Genomic DNA, 18,157 nt, shown 5'->3' on the forward strand with positions numbered 1-18,157 from the left:
ACAAGAGGGAAAAATAAGCCATATATCAATTCTAGACTGCAACATTGCTCCAGGTAAATTTGTTAATGTCAGGGTTTAAAAACGCCAAACGTCTATAATTGCCAGTTGTTCACAAATATATGCAGTACTTTACAATCTTGAATGTGAGATTAATCTTATAGGTTTTCTATCTACAAGATCATCTGGAGCATCATTATAATCGCCTCCAATAATCAAGTGTGCATCCTTGTATTTGTTTTTAAAGGCTTCAAGTTTCATACAAAGTTGTAAAAACATTATTTTTGCTAGAGCTGTATAGTTATATTTATATAAATTGCGAACTATAAAGAAGGAATTGTCTAAGATTATCTACCCTCATTTAAAGTCACTGATTCAATTATATCTCCTTTAAAATTATTAAGTAGAATGGCGACACCTGCTGATTGTTGAGAGGCAAGACAGAAATAACATATATCACCCCACTGTGCTTTACAAAACTTCACATCATTGCCTACAGAACGAGTCTCTAGTAAAAAAAAACTTAAACATTAATCTACTAAATAAAAAGATTGATTTCCTTTTGGTGCTATCACAGATACCCCTGACATTCAAAGATATTATTTTTAAGGAACTAAAATGGAAGTCTGTCATAATGAAAGGAAAGAAAAAAACTGAACCGGATGTCTGTTAAAGTTATAGGAACTGGTTGGAAGATTCCAATTAGTTTGTCCCGTTTTCGTGCCCTTCTCAGCATTTATCGGTGATTCAAAGACAATGACTTCTCAGATCTGAGGGAAGCAAAATCTTCAGACTTTAATGCAGGCAAGTCTCAGATATAAGACAAAGAAAGAGGTGGAGAACAGACTTATCCAATGGTAAAGAATTACATCTTATATATCTCATGTTATAGGAACGTGAGCCGCGTGATAATGTACACAACACATCTGGTAATCATTATTTCCACCGTCGAAACAGTAGGGCCCAAATGGTCCTTTCAATGCAAGGAATAGGGAAACTTGGGACTTTTCTCCATTTGAACAGATAGCGCCTTCATATATGAAAAACATATGTCTAGGGTATGTTTCACTTAGAGAGAGAGAGAGAGAGAGAGAGAGAGAGATGGAGAGAGAGAGAGAGAGAGAGAGAGAGAGAGAGAGAGAGAGAGAGAGAGAGAGAGAGAGAGAGAGAGAGAGAGAGAGAGAGAGAGAGAGAGAGAGAGCGAGAGAAGACAAAGGAAAAAGGCCACACTTATATTCATACGAAGTGGAGTAAAATAATGAGGATAATGTGGTTGATTAACTAAAAGATTAATGCTGAGATGTATATAAAAACCTATCACTGGTTAAAGAAAAAAAAACCCACTTCAATTAACTCCTAAAATTCTTATTTTAAAGGTGCCCTAGATTGAAACCTTGGCATAGTTGAATAACAAGAGTTCAGAACATGGACATCACATACTGTGAGTCTCAAACACCATTGCTTCCTCCTTCATATGTAAATCTCGTTTGTGAAAAACACCACAGAAAAATAGGCGAATCTCAACATAACAGTGACTGTTACGCAACAGTCGGGATCATTAATATGTACACCCCCCACATTAGCATATAAACCAGCCCATGTTCAAGGCCAGGTGGAACTGCACAGCCGAATCATCGGGAGTTCTGCAGGTATTGTGAAGAAACAAGTGTCAACAGGCATGGTTGATGTTTATCTGTAATCGGATACTAGGGGTGTAACGATATATATCATTAAACGATATATCATGATATAAAAATATGAGGATATGTATCGTTGATGGAAATTATATGATTCGCGGTATAGAGTTGTTTTATCCAAGGCTCAACTTGCTGTAGTCGACCTATTAGGTATATTTCACCCAAACACAAATTTACAAAGTGGGCTACCACAAATGTAAACTCTGTCATCATGTTCTCACCATCATGTCGTTTTTCGTTTAACTTCCAAACACAAATGAAGATATTCTTTATGAAACCGGAGGGATTTCTGTCCCTCCATTTAAAGCCATCCTCTCAAACTTGAAAGATCCAATAAATGTCATAAAGGCATCGTAAAAAAACTAATCGAGTGTCTAATCCAAATCCAAGTCTTCTGAAGAGACACGAACGATGGTTTATGATGAACAGATTTACCACGACGCGCATAGCCTCCTTAGTGAAAGCGCAAACATCATTTAAATCATCAGATCACATTTAGTTTTAATAGTATGATTATTCAAAGCATTTTAGATGGTTTATTCTTATATGTATACTGCATTAATAGCAGGAGAGGCGGGACATAGCGAGCACTGGGAGAGATGCTGCTGGCATTGAAGGAGTGAGTAATGTTTCAATTAATAGTCACTGCGTTCACCTTTCGAAAATCAGTACAAAATCGGTAGGTACCGTCTGCCTCTGGAACTAGTAAAGACGGTGAGCTCCACGGGCTCCGACTATGAGCCAGACCGTGGTTTAACATGTACTCGACTTCGGCTTTCATTATATGACTCTTTGTTGGGTTAATTCTGTAGGAGAGCTGTTTGTTCTGAACCTACATTGATGTCATGCTCAAGATCCGTGGTTCTCCCTGGCACGGGTGAATAATGATGCATTAAATGCAAGCTGTTTGATCTGAAAAAAAGGCCATTAGCATGGATGGCAGGTTAACAGGCTAGCGAAATGCTTGCGCGTTGTGCTAACAATAGTGATTTAGATGAAAGCTAGCGATGTCAGATCAATGTGACAGACAAACTTAGATCATATCAGATATATTGTGATGATTAAATTATACTAAACAAAATGAACAGCAGGAAAGATAGAAAATAGAGCTATATGGAGCTACAGACCCAATTCACTCAGGCAGACAGGAAACCGCTGTGCAACAGTGAAAATGGCCCATTTGGAAACCAGTCTCTGTGTGTTGTGTGTGTGTGTGTGTGTGTGTGTGTGTTGAGCCACGTGTCAGCCGCTATAGCAACGGACGCAACCCGGAAAATAAAATTAACCGCTATTGTGCGTGCAGTTGTTTGGCCATTTTTTTTTTTCAGTCTGTTTCAATTTTTTGTTTTTGTTTTAAGTAACAGATATGCTTTGGGGAAATGTATCAGAGTAAAAGTTGACAGAAATATAAAAACACAAGTACAGATTCTCCCCAAAAATAGTCATAAAGTATTATTACTTCACTACATTACACAACTGCATGCAAGTGTTTTAAAGAAGAGTAATTTATTTGTTTTCAAGTCGATAAACATTTACAAATGACTTGTAGTCAGGGGATTACAGTTGGTTAAAGGTGCCCTAGAATGGAAAACTGTATTTATCTTGGCATAGTTGAATTATAAGAGCTCTGTACATGGAACTAACGTACCATGAGCCTCACACACCATTGTTTCCTCCTTCATTTGTAAATCTTGTGCTTGAAAAAGACCACTGAAAAACGGGCGAATCCCAACATAACACAGACTGTGACGTAACAGTTGGGATCATTAATATCTACGCCTCCTCAAATTTGCATATAACCAGCCCATGTTCAAGGCCAGGCAGTTTTAACACGGATCTGCACCGAATCAACAGAAGTTCTGCAGGTATTGTGAAGATGAGGAAAATGGCAGATCATGGATATAAATGTTATGTTCCAGGCTGTGCAGGGGATGTGAGCACTTTTCATAGCCTTCCCACAGAACAGAACTGTCAACAGGCATGGCTGATGTTTATCTATAACAGGATACAGCACAAATTTTATTCAAAGTTGTTCATTTGCTCTGACTAGTGTCAATTTCGTAAACGAAAATATGACGAAAAACTTTCATTGACAACCTTTTTTTCCATGACTAAGACAAGACGAGATGACACAAACGTCCTTAAACGATTATTTTGACTATATAAACATGCAATATCATTGACGAAAAAAGACGAGAACAAAAAGCACTCTTAGGTTTTGTCAGGGGAAAAAAAGAGGAGCGTTTGAGCATTCATGCTTGCGATTGCCATATTTCAGTCATTTTTAATCCCCCAATCAGAACTTTTCTGTTAAAAGAACACGTATTCGATCCTGTGTTTTACTTAAACATGTGCATCTGACAACCATGTAAGCTGGTCTGTGTTCTGTCACGAGTCACAAGCCGCTTGTGCTGTTTGTGGTTGAGTTTGCTGAATAACTGCACTTGTGTGAGCTCCTGAAATGAGCCAATCAGAGCAGAGCTCAACATTATTATTCATGAATTATTATTCCCTTCCAAATAAGGCAATAACACCTCATTTCATTCTAGGGACAATTTCTAGTGTTGTAAATGGACATGTAAAACTGTATCTGGAGTATTTGCCCTTACCAAAGTCACATCCCTTCTATGTAGATATCAGAAAACAATTTAAAATATTGTATCAATGCATTCTATGAGACCTTTAATGTAAATCATTTCACTCATCAGCACAGACTTGGGTTCAGTGTGGGATCTAGTGATAATGTGAACAGTTTTTACCTTCCACTGAAGATCACATCAGGTGCACAGAGGTTAAAGAATCCATGTGTCAGAAAAGACAGATGTGTACCCTCACCAGTCAGCACTTACATTGCAGCACAAACTAAAGTGTTCAACACCTATTATACATGATGTGTAACACATGAATAAATCATTATACAATGCTTTCTGCATCCCCTAATCTAAAGTCTAAACTATCACACATAAACATGTTTCATATCACTTACAGATCTTCCTGTTACAAGTTAGGCATCTAACATGATCTCATGAGCTTATTAGTACGCAAAGTCAGTCTGACACACTTGTGTTTGCATAAACACTAATGGGCGTATGTACAGCTTCTAAATCAGTTTGACATATAAATACTTTTGGAAAGTACAAATGTTTCCTTTATTCTACTTCTCCCCAGAATGAATTCTCATGTGGACTTTAAGGTTTCCATCTTGACTGAAACCGTCTCCACAGTGAGGGCAGGTGTAAGGGTCATTTCTATGATGAATGTTCATGTGGACTTTAAAGGTTCCTTTCTGAGTGAAAGTTGTTCCACACTGTTGGCAGGTGAAAGGGCTTTTTCCTAAGTGAATTCTCATGTGCCTTTTAAGGTTTCCCTTTTGCCTGAAACTCTTTCCACACTGTTGGCAGGTGTAAGGCTTCTCTCCAGTGTGAATTCTCATGTGGATTTTAAGGGCTCCTTGTTGATTGAAAGTTACTCCACACTGTTGGCAGGGGTAAAGCTTCCTTCTAGTGTGAACTCTCATGTGGACTTCAAGGTTTCCATGCTCTTTGAAACTTAGTCCACACAGATGGCAGGTGAAATTACCGATAGTCTTTTGAGCCCTTTTACGTGAGGTTGTTTTTTTAGTCTGTGAGGAACTAAAATATTTTTCATCAATTATAAAATTATGTTTCCTGTCCTGATCTTTCTCTTCCATTTTATTCAGATCTTGACTCTCTCTCAACGCCATCAGGTCTAAAGCAAAAAAACATAAAAGTTAATCCCAGTTTAGTGCCACAAAGCAACAGACATTTAGACACACAAAACATTAAAACTAATAACATGTATACTGGATCATATACGCCAGGGGTGCCAAACTCAGTTCTTGGAGGGATTCCTGGTTGCATTCAAAAAAGTCAGAGATTACTTATTAAGCACACAGTATGTGGAAAATATCTACGATAATACCTATGCCTAAAACATCAGGGAAACACTACCTGACAATTTTAGACCAGTTGCACTGACTTCTATCCTGGCAAAATGTATGGGAAGAATTGTAAGTAATCATGTTCTTTCTTCAGTGAGTATTATTTTAAATGCATTGCAGTTTATATATAGACCATACAGGGGTACAGAGTATGCCACAATTACTTTAATTGATTTTATTGTAAAGCATGTTCAGGACTCTTACGTAAGGGAACTTTTTATTGATTTCACCTCAGCTTTTAATAGAATGCAGGTTCACTTGCTTCTATCACATCTGTACAATGTGAATATAAATTCTGCTGTGGCATATTGGATCAAAGATTTCAAAGATGTGTGAAACATTTGTGAACGCTGCCATCCGAACCTTGGTACGCACCAAACAAGATGGGTCTCGGTCCGCTTCCAGACGAATGCTAGTTACACATATAACTGCCTCTGGCATTCACCTAGAACTCAAAGAACCACAGTGTAAACACTATTGGATTATCGCAGGGCCAGCCAGCTAGGTCGAGAAAATATAGACAAGACACGTGGATACGTTTGCTGAGCCCTGGGGGGTTATAAGCCACAGTAGCTCAACAATCTGCCTCGAAAACACCTTTCTGGCACATTCCGAGTGATTAAGGCGGTCATCCAGAATTCACAGAACCACAGTTACATGCGTAACTAACATTTGTTTTCATTCCTAATGGCCACCAGTGGCAGTGTAATCACTACTGCATGACACATACTAACATAGTCATGAGGAATGCCACCCACCTGATGTAAAATTGAGCAGTATACGGTCTAAATTGAGCAGTAGAGTTCGCATAACACTTCAAGACATCCAGCAACCAACGCAAGCACAGTTCGCAGGAAAGTGAGGATTCTGAGCAAGGTTCAGACAGCGTGCACCCTTCCGAAAACTGCAGACAAGACTGTGAGATCCAAGAGGAGATCCACCAACTGGAACATTATATGCAGAAATGTACGCTCGTCTAGTATACGTTGAAAAAAGCTGAAGATGCTCAGATTGTCACGTTGCAGAAATCATGTGTAATGTCTCCCATAACAGAGGGATAGGTGGAAACGCATATAGGCATTTCGGCCATTCGTAAGATCCTGGCCCAAGGGACTGGACACTTCCTTCTTTGCGAACCATAAGCTACAGTGAGTGTTCATCTCTGAAGCAAAAATATCCACATGGAGAACATGGAGGCCTGTCAGGACCAGCATAAAATACTTCAGAGAGAACACTGCACGCAGTTCCAGCCGGTTGATATGTTCTGTGGCCTGGGTCAGTGTCCAAATACCCCTCAGACTCAATGTTGCCCCCCATCCTGTGGGAAGCGTCTGTCGTGACCAACTCCCGACAAGAGGGAAAACAGGGCACACCTCCCTTCAGAAACTACCTGTCTCCACCGCCTCAAAGCATATGCAATGGTGAGAAACTACAATCAGTCAATGCCAATGTCTGGTGGGATCTAGCCACAAACCGTTGTTCCATAACTGGAGTGGTCTGAGGTGGAGTAAACCCAGGGGAATCACGACTGTAGCTGCCATTAGCATTCCTATTAGTTGTAGGACCACCTCATACGGCAAAGACACACCCGGGTGAAAGCGAGTCAAAAGTTGCAAAATGTTTGTCACATTCCTTAGACAGGGAGGCAGACATTAGGTGGGAATTCAGGGTCATTCCTATGAACGTAGTGGTCTGTGTTGGAATCAGACAGCTCTTTTTCATGTTCATGGAAAAGCACAACTTCTGCACGTCTCAAAAGCAGTCTCGTGGGGGCACAAGGAAGCCAGTTGGTAGCACTTTGAACTGGTAGGATTGATTCAGGAAATTGAAACAGAAGCTTTCTGTGATGAACAACAATCGTGACGTGAAAGTATGCATCTTTCAGGTCGACCGGTCGGAAACCACCATCCTTCCTGGGAGCAAGAAGATACATTGAATAGAACCAGTCTCCATGAATGAAGGTATGAACTCTGTCTATGGTTCCCTTCTGTAACAGTGAACACATTTCCTGACAGAGAACCATTGCGTGAACTGACAACCGTAGGAACAATTCTTGAAAACCTGGGAGGCCGGCATTGAAACTGTAGAGTATATCCCCTGCTCAGAGTCGTCAAAACCCAGGGGTCTGATGTGTTGGTCCTCCAGTACTCCAGCTCTATAGTTCTATAGTAAAACGATCGCCCACCGGCCTGAGTATCTCAGGCTTTATGTGTGCGCTTTTTAGTGGTTGCGCTAGGACGCTGATGGGGTCCTCCTGGCAACTGTCGATGAGGTGGCCGGAAAACTGTAGCAGTAACATGAGGTCTTTGAGGGGGCTGTGTCTGAGGTGTAACATGCGACGGAAACGTTGCTCCGATGTGGCATAGTGATGCCGTGCCTGAACTAGACATCCTAAAAGGTAGGGTTTCGCTCCACCTGCGTCAGTTGACGAGTGGCTTCAGGCCAGAGGTGGAAAGTAACGAATTACATTTACTCGCGTTACTGTAATTGAGTAGTTTTTCTGCGTACTTCTACTTTTTTAAGTAGTTTTAAAAATCTGTAATTTTACTTTTACTTAAGTATGTTTTGTTTGAAGTATTGTACTTCACTACATTTTAAACCACATCCGTTACTGAGTAAAAATAAATAATACAAAGGGGGGGAAACGCGATCCGGAAACGACTGCATTGAATTGAAGGGCGGGAGAACAAACGCAAAAATCACAAAAAGATGGAGACGGACGGACAAGACAGACGTCAGACCCAGCTGAAAGCGAAACGCCATCGTGAACCCCTGGATAGTATGGAAAAGCTTTGGATATAGACAAAAAATTGCCGGGTGTTGTCCTGGAGCAGTACTGTCGCAAGGGCTGTGCCAAGCGTGCGACCGCACAGGGCCTCGCGCAAAAGTAAAGACGACAGCTGACTTGATGATGTAAAGCCAATAGTTAAAGTTCATGTTTTTGTCCTTCAAAATACTATAATAGTTTTAAAAAACATAGCTAAAAGTGTGTATGGTGATGCTTTATTATTCTGATTGTTAAAAATGTATTATGCAGTAACTTGCAATAGCCCATTTCTCTGTGCGTGTGACGGTGATTTATGCGCATACATGTCAGTCAGCGGGCATCGCACATCAAGTTCATAGAGATTTATTCCCAGTCCATTCAAATTTCAGATTTTTGGCCGCCTCTGACATGGGTCAAACCATAGATATTAGAAATGTGCACTCATTCAAGCATGTGCATTGCATGGACGCTTGCATTTCATCTGACGGTATGCACAAAAGGTTTTTTATTTAACACTATTAAAGTTAAATAAGCATAACCTAACTATTACTAGCCTGTCGGAGCATCAGTGAGAGCAATGGCACCGCAGAATGAGTAAAGCCTCTATCTCGAGACGTTTTAAACGTTTTTTAAATCTGAAAACTGCAAAAAGCAACGAAATTGTCAGACATCCATTTTGTTCGTTTTCACAGAGGAAATACTGAAAAACAGCGCTGGTCCTCTCAATACTGTCAGTTTATAATTTTACCGACTGAGAAATGGCTTCTGATGATTCAGTGAGAGAGCAGTCCAAACTAATTCAAGTGCATTCAGGGCGTTTTGCAAACGCATTTGACCCATTCATAATTTAGAACATATTTTTAGCGTAAAAATGTGCGCAGTGCACTGCCCAGTTCAGTTACACCATTTAACTTCTTGAACCTGCTGTTAAACTGAATATACGATTTTTTTTCTTAAATATCCACATAAACAACAAATTGTTCGTCACTATAGCAACAGAGCCCCAGTTAATAGGCTATACCCCCGGGCCTCGCACATCACGTTCGCACAGGGCCTCGCACCCCCCTTGCGATGGGCCTGTCCTGGAGGATATCAAATTAGCAAAAAAAATGTTGATGCACAGGAGGAAACACATAGAACATGTTCAGGAACACCATCCCTCTGTGCGGATAAAGGTACGTTTATAACTTAAGGCCGAATGTTTTCTGTGATGCAGAGGGAATCCCGGAATTACAGTATAACGCAGATGTCACGTAAAACACGCAAACTGATGGATGAATGAATACATCGAAAGTAGAGCTGTACAATAAATCAAATAGCGACATGGTCTGTGAATATTAAAGCTCAAAACACTGCTATATGAATATGATCTGCTTGTTCTGTCTCTGTGAATGAGCAGCGCCTTTTCGTCTACTAGCCTACACTTAAGTAGCCTACGCGATGCTTGTGTTGTTTAACGTCTCAAAAAACATATTTGGGCATGATCATACAGTATGAACATTTCCAGAGCTGATCTGAGACCCCCTAATGAACATTTTCATCATTTTATTTGATTAAAAGCCATTATCAAATACACTCTGAAACAGATCTTCCCTGAAATGGTCCTCACTAAAACCCGTCAAAATAAACGGTTTAACTAGATGAAATTGTGACAGAAATATATTATTATTTTAGGCCTATAGAATACTTGTCAAAATAATAATAATAACTAACAACAATAATAATATTACATAATTTAAACATTATTTAAGAATATATTTTTAAATCCATGGTTTAATTTAGTAAAACAGCAGCGCTTTGCCCAAAAAATGAAAGGATAAGTATTTGATTACCACCGTTTTGGTAATGTATTTGTATTAAATCATAAAAAGAAAAATTTCTTAGGACTCTGTTATTCTTAAAGTTGTTAATCTAATTCATAATAATTTATTTAGTTCATTAGACATGTTTTATTGAAATTTTAATAAAAAATACAAAAAATGGTTTCAAGTTTGTTATAGGCCTAATAATATATTTGTTCAACCCAAAAAAAAAAAAGAAAGTTTTCATTAATTTAATGCCATTTTAACTGGTGATAATAATAACCATAATTGAATAATATGATGCTGTGAAACTGATGTTTTCATATTGTGAAAATCTCATTCAACCACAACCCTACACAGGAGATTCCCCACCCCGCTGTTAAAAAAATAACTCTTTACTCTGAGTACATTTTAAATGAGCTACTTTTTCCTTTTACTTGAGTACATTTTTAGACAAGTACTTTTACTTCTACTTAAGTAAAATTTCATTGAAGTAATAGTACTTTTACTTGAGTAGAATATTTTGTTACTCTTTCCACCTCTGCTTCAGGCTGCCGGGTAACCAGTGAAAACCGAGGGGCAGAGAGTATAACATTACTTTGAGGAGAAAAAACACTCAGAACAGCTAATGGATGATTATGTCAATGAGAGACCGTTAACTTATAAACGCTGAAAACGCCAGCAACCAGATTGCACGAGAGCCACAGAGTGTTATTTACGTGTGCAATAGAAAGCCTAACCCTAACAATAAAGAAGCTGTCCTACATTCATTAGTCTCACTGTGTTGTGCTTGAAAACTGCATCACAAAAAAAGAAAAGTATAATGTATAAGTATCTGCATCGCCGAGCACCAGAAAAAAAATCTGTACTCATACTCTGTCCTTAAAAAAATGGTGTCGGTACATCCCTAATATATATAAGCTGCAAATTACTATATAAAAGTAAATTACTATAAATTCCCTTGTTTGAGGTGTACCATAAAGCTCACATTATAAATGTTAGTAATACGCATGTAACTATCATTTATTTATTTGCCAAACAACGGCAATTTTCTTCAAATCTGCAGTTCTGGGTATGCGGACCCACAGCAGCTTTGGTGCCTCCGCTCTGTTGTTATGTATCGTCATCACCAGTGTTGGGGAAAGTTACTTTGAAAAGTAATGCATTACAATATTGCGTTACTCCCTTAAAAAGTAACTAATTGAGTTACTTAGTTACTTTTTAAGAAAAGTAATGCGTTACGTTACTTTTGCGTTACTTTTTCTCACCTGGGCTGGGCTTGCTTTTTAGTTTTGTTTTTTAATAGCAAAAAAAGTCCTTTTTTGTGCTAATGTAAAGACCCCTTCATACCAAAATTGAAATAATAGGCCTCAGGCTGAGGTATAAATGTGCTGCCATTCTGGATAATGGAAGAATAGGACGCAGGAGAAAAACGTTTTACCAATAAAAACAAAAAATCTAGTAATTTTTGCTCATGGCTTAACTGAATCATCAAAGGTCAGCAGCACGACATTGGTCAATAAAGGTAGATTAAATGCATAAAAATATTTGTTCTATTTAACATTTATATATTTGAGGTTTGAGTACTCTGATTTTGCATTTGACTGATTTTATTCATTTTGAGGAGTACAGAATCTTTATTGTGCGAGTTAGTCTAGAACTACAATAACCATCATGTTTACACACAACGCCTTTCCACTTATTTTTCACAACATGGGGGCAGGAGAGCTGTCAGTCAAATAAATGTGAAAAAGTAACTTGCGTTACTTTTTTGAAAAAGTAACTCAGATATTTTGTTTGTCAAAAAATGGACAAATATATTAGAACACTTTTAGCTGTGAGATTAAGCAACTGATCAGCAAACACACTGACTAGAGCGATGGCGAACACGCTTATTTCAAACTCATCAAACATACAGGTGCATTTTTGACACAACACGTCACTCAGCACACCCGGGTTAAAACCGCTCGCCACTGATCTATATATGTAACAGATGTAGGCCAGTAAGAGTTGTGTGTGTAAAACTCACTCCCCCTTGCCTCAAGAGGTGTGCTAGCGGATAGTCTTTAGCGCCCTTGTGAGAGCTCGCCTCCCACACCGGATACTCCAGTTCTTATCTCGCTCGGAGTGGGTCAGTAGGACTGGTTACAAATATATCAAAAGGAAAAACCCAATACAAGTAATGAACTTTATCTTGTGTTCTCACTCCGCAGCAACTATTTATATTTAAGGCTATACAGCCATCTAGTGCTTACACCTTGATATTGCAGATGATAAATGGTGCATAATTTATTTTAGAGGTAAATATTTAGTATATTTACTAAGTATTTACTATGGTGACTATACATCCCTGTTTTCCAGGGAAATCCTGATTTTTAGTGTTCTGTCCCTGACAGGAGCTGTCCCCGGAAATGTCCCCGTTTTACAGCTCGTTCAAAACAACCCGTAGATATATTGCAAAAAAAAACACCCAACCAACATGAGCAGCTGCTGGTTATAGGAGCAATCGTGTAGTGATTATTTCTCCAGCAGATGGCGCTGTGAGCTACGCTGACTCTACTTGGACGCGTGCGCCGCTACTTCATGAAGAACGTAACCGAGAGCAGAACGCCATTATCATCAAATATCAACAGAAACATTGTTATCGCTTTCAAGGTAGAAACATACTAACTGTTCATGTTAAATTACAGTAATGCTGTTTGTATCTGCTTTATAACAGAGCCTCAACAGGTGCTGTTTTGTCCCCAAAAGTTCTGCAGTCACAACACAGTGATAACCACACATCTGAACTATAAAAAACCCAAACAATTACACTTGCAACAAAAACATGTGCAGAATACACACACTTTCTGCTTAAAATGAGCCTTAATTAGCCCAATGAAGGACAGTAAGAATTATTTTCAAGCACAAACGTAACAAAACATTTGAAGTAAAAAAAGTAATTTATATAGTATAAACTTGTGAAAATTTAAATATTAAATACAATTATAAAATATTTGTCAAATTGTTTTTTTATATTTATGTTGTTTTATTTTTGTAATTTTTGTTGAGTGGTGTTATAATATTGTTTTGAACTGCTTGTTATTTACAATGGTTAGGCTTCTATTAATTGTTTTCATTGTTTATTGTTTTGTTTTTGCGGTTGCGTTGAATTGTATTAAATCCAGACCAAAAATCCTAAACATCAAACTAAATCATAATAATTATTAATGTTAATAATAATATAATATATAACACAACAACAACAAACATTCAAAAATATATTGTCCCTGTTTTTTAATTAAAAGATAATGACAAATGACATTTCAGAAATCTGGTCACCTCAGTATTTGGGGGATTTTTTGTAAAATATTAAAGGGAAAATATTATTGACATTCTTCCAAAATATAATTCATTTCTGTAGAGCTGGAGATTTTAATAATGATCAAATGACTGAGTTCAGCTTTGAGAATGAAACCAACCTGTGTGTTCCTCAGTTTCTTCTCGTTTCACTCTCAATGTTTCCTCAATCTTCACGTCTTCAGTCTCCTCTTTCTCTGTGTGTTCCTCAGTTTCTTCATGTTTCACTCTCAATGTTTCTTCAATCTTCACGTCTTCTCTCTCCTCTTTCTCTGTTTGCTCCTCAGTTTCTTCATGTTTCAAACTGAATACATTTTCAATCTTCAGGTCTTCACTCTCCTCTTTAATAAACTCCATTTTATAACAGTGTGTCATGTGGATCTCAGTCGCTTCAGCAGGAGTTTTTTGTGTGTTTGTAGTGGGGTAGTGTTTGTCCTGTTTAAGATGAGAATAATGAACAGAAAGAAAAATAAATCCACACTAAATCATTTCAGTAGTTCATCGCACTAGTAATGGAGTCAGTCAGAGGGATAGGGTTTTTTTTTCAAAATTACAGAATTCAAATTATTATTCAACTCAACTACCGATGTATCGCCAATGATTGGTAGCGGAATATTTTCACTATTGTCCATCTGCTGATTGTTATGATCAGGGCCGATGGTGTCCTGTCAATCAAAAGGCTGCGGAACAAACGTGTCCGACTGCAAATCATACGGTGTGTGAAGAAAATGTCTCGTGTTGAATTTAGGGCAAGATAACGCGACAATAATGCTGACAGTTAGAAATAGCAACATAAAAGCTTCTCTATTTGACCCTATGAATCACCCGTAGCTCAAGCCAGGGTTTGCAGGTCTGTAGTGTTGTTTTTGGCGGCCTGTTTTCATTTTAGTTTTAGTCTTTGTGTCAAGCAGTCATTTTAGTTTTTATTAGTTTTAGTCATAGTCATACTCTTTTTAGTCTAGTCAAGTTTTAGTCGACTAAAAGTCTGAGCATTTTAGTCTTATTTTAGTCAGAATTATCTATGACTATTTTAGTCAAGTTTTAGTCAATGAAAATTGTATTTTAGTCTCTTTTTAGTAATGCAATTCTATTTAACCCAGTCAATATAGTATAAGTACGTATTATAGACAAAACCAAAATCTTCTTTTAGCCAAACCCATTTCAAACAATGTTATCTTATTATATTATTGTTACCTTATAGACTCAAGAATACATCCATTCCAGACACGGAAGACGCTCTGATTTGAAGTTACAACATATTTATTTTACCAACTAAACAAGTACACACACATACATTTAAATAAAATAAATAAAAACATTGAGATGTCTCTTAAGGTTTGTGGTGTTTTTTCCTGTGATTTTTGTGGCCACATTTCTCCCCATCTATTTCCACAACACCCGTTTTATTTTCCACTTCAATGTAATAAAAGTTTTTCCAAATGTCTTAAGAATAAATGCATATTTAATTTAATAGGAAAATAATATCCAAATTATTATTTAATTATTTATGTTTAAAATTAGACCCACATTATAGTTAAAATGTTTTTCTGTCTTGTATTTTATCTCAAAATAAAGGATGTAATTTTATTCCACATGGAAATGAGCGGAAATAAGTGATTCGCTTATGAGGTAATCATAATGCTGTAGTTATTTTAACATATATAATTGCTGCCGTTATAACGGCACATTTCAAATGTTTACGTGCTTTTCTTTCTTTCTTTGTTTGAGCGGTGATGAAATATCTTGCTCTTGTAAATACTTGCCAATATTTCAGTAATACAAGTCTAGATCTTTAAAATGCATCAAAATAACAGCGATGCACAACCGCACGGTGCTCTGCAGTGGCCAAAAAGGATATAAACCGTGAATTCTGAAGTGATTGAAAACTCAGAGATGTGGATTCAGACGGCACCACACGACCTTGGTGTTTGTCAAACAGTAATTCAGTTAGGTCATTCGGCCGGAGATTTTTACACGGGTGGTGGGAGAAAAACACTGATATTCTGGATTAAGACGACAATAAAATCACTGACTAGCTCCTGTAAATAATGAAGACACCTTACGACCGCGGTACAAACAATTACCGTCCGAGTAAAGGCTTACGAACCCCGACTGGCCGGCCATCGGACCCGTTCACTCACCGGAGACGCCGCGCGAGTGGGGCTTGAAGAGAGTGATGTCACCTGCGTCTGCGCAGTGACACCTGATGCAGCCCCTGAATGAGACGCACAGAAATACTGCAAAATAAAAACACGACTTTTCGTCTCGTCTCATTTTCGTCAACGAAAATGAAGAGACATTTTAGCATAGTTTTTATTTTGTGAACCACATTTAGTCTCGTTTTTATTCGTCATCGTCACATGACCAGCATTTACGTTGCGTCTCGTCTCGTTTTCGTCACGTTATAAAGGTTCGTTGACGAATATATTTAGTCATACTTTTTGTTGACGAAAACAACACTACAGGTCTGCGGTTTTTCCCTACACTAAACATAATCTGTAGCGCCTCTCATCCAATAGTCGCACATAAATTGCTTTGTTACTTCTAAAAAGAACCAACATCATCTTTCCAATTCTGTCCATTTTATCACGAAATTCAAAGAATAAATGCCGTTTTGACGCTCCTACATGTGACGTGACAGATCGCTGTAGCGCCTCAGTTCAAGCAGAGCACGAGTCCTCTCTAGCACTTTAAAGAGGTGATGAACTGAGAAATCAACTTTCCCTTGAGCTTTTGATATATAAAAGGTAGGGGTGCACCGAAATGTTCATATCGTTAGCTAGCGTATATACAGTATATATCTATAAGCTAACACTGTTCTCTCTCTGAGTCACCTGCCGTTCTCCACTGGTTCTCCTCACACAATGTGTCTCCTCTAATCGCTGTTCTGTCTAATCCTGGCCTGTCCCTAATTGTGTGTCATTATTGTATGGCTGTGGTCTGCCATATGAGTATTAATACACATCTATAATGTCCTCAGCGTCTGAACTGTCATTGCGATCCATTGTTTTCCTCACTGCACTCCCTCTCGTTATGTCACTTCCGGATTTGCTGTTTTTAGATGCGGAAGTAAAATTTTCCACATGTAAAGTTCCTACATTATTTTTCGATACATTGACTCACTGGGGTCTCTGAATCAATCGCTGTGAATCAATTGGTTCAATTGACTCTGAGAGTCGAAAGCTCCAGTTCTCTCATAATTTTTATTTTTTTTATTCAATTTTCCAACAAAACATACAATGACATTTGACATCAAACAAAAAACAAACAGACGTTGGGGAATACGCACAACAGATCTTAAACCTTACATTTAGCTAATAATTTTTTTTCAATATGAGAGATGTTTTAATACACTTCTTATTTCTAGAAATTGAGTTCAATGAGTCATAAAATATTTTAAATAATAAAAAGATAAAAAACTTAAATGCAGGAGTGAAATGCATTACTTTATCTTTATGAATATGAAACTTCCCAAGAAGAATAATTAACATTAATGTGTCATCAATTATATCAGATCCAGTATTACAGTCCATGAAGAGGATCATAGACTCTCCTATTTTAATTATTTAGTCAAATGTATCAAAAACCACCACAGATATCCGCTTCCAGAAGTCTTCTGAATATTTACAATTACAAAATAAATGTATGAGAGTTTCATATTCGATTTGACTAAAATAACATTGTGTTTAAAGTCTTCTTTAAACTTAAGAAACACATTACATGGATAATACATGTGCATTATTTTAACATTAATGACCTTTAGTTTATTTGGCAGTAAAAACATTACTTACTGACCAACTTTCTCAATTGAAAGTAAAGAGAAATATTGTTTCCATTTTAAAACTGCCTTTGGGCAACAACTGATATCTCGAGTAATGCAATTTCTGATATAAGCGTTATTACACTTCAGATCTTGATATTAACACATCAATGACAAGTTTTGGAGTCTGCAGACAAACTGAACTGTAACTGAGATGATCTTTCATAAGAGCCGCTCCTTCTGCTACTCTTGAGTTTATTCTGTTACTTTACTCACACAGCGCTGATACATGTTAGATAAAGCAATGCAGTGTTACATTTAATAATACATCATTCATTCTGCGTCGCTTTAAACACTTTAAACACTTAAAACACAAACCTTTCCTCAGCTGAATCACAACAGATGCACGAGCGCGGCGCAGCCTTATGACGTCATACACCAAGACCAAAATAAAAGTCCTGCTCAACCAGGCCTGAGTCTAAAACCACAGAAGTGCAAACATTTATGTTCATAAAATATATTAATACAAATAAGATGACAAAATTCTGATTTTCAATGTATTGATGAAATATGTTTAATAACACAACGGTAAGTTAATAATACAGTTCACATTAAGAGTTAAAAAAAAAAATTAAAGCAATATAATTTATGATGTACTTCTTATTACTTACTTTTCCATGTAGACTCACATCTAAATACACAGTATTTATGTTAATTTCTCATCCAGACGGTTCAGCCACTACCCATACGGAAATATAATATATGTGTATGAAATATCAATATATGCGATATATAAAGTAAAATCATGAAACCTATTAGAAATTGGAACAATTC

The 18,157-nt window shown here is 37.5% G+C and overlaps 1 protein-coding gene across 1 annotated transcript; it reads right to left on the reverse strand.

Annotated features, from left to right (window-relative positions):
- Nucleotides 1-4,352: 4,352 nt before the first annotated feature.
- On the reverse strand, nucleotides 4,353-17,769 carry LOC307126653 (uncharacterized protein). The gene is made up of 3 exons (XM_079817283.1): nucleotides 17,702-17,769; nucleotides 13,686-13,998; nucleotides 4,353-5,423 (listed from the first exon to the last, which is right to left on the reverse strand). The coding sequence occupies exons 2-3, from the start codon at nucleotides 13,936-13,938 to the stop codon at nucleotides 4,849-4,851; spliced, it is 828 nt and encodes a 275-aa protein (XP_079673409.1). The 5' UTR covers nucleotides 13,939-13,998; nucleotides 17,702-17,769; the 3' UTR covers nucleotides 4,353-4,848.
- Nucleotides 17,770-18,157: the final 388 nt, after the last annotated feature.

Source organism: Gobio gobio (genome assembly GCF_949357685.1).
Source record: "Gobio gobio genome assembly, chromosome: 5".
In the NCBI taxonomy this organism is placed as follows: domain Eukaryota; kingdom Metazoa; phylum Chordata; class Actinopteri; order Cypriniformes; family Gobionidae; genus Gobio; species Gobio gobio.

Coding starts and splice junctions, on each gene's coding strand:
- LOC307126653 (XM_079817283.1), bottom strand. CDS start 13,938: ATGACACACTGTTATAAAATGGAGTTTATTAAAGAGGAGAGTGAAGAC. Junction 5,424..13,685: donor AGAAACTGAGGAACACACAG/GTTGGTTTCATT, acceptor TTTTTGCTTTAG/ACCTGATGGCGTTGAGAGAG.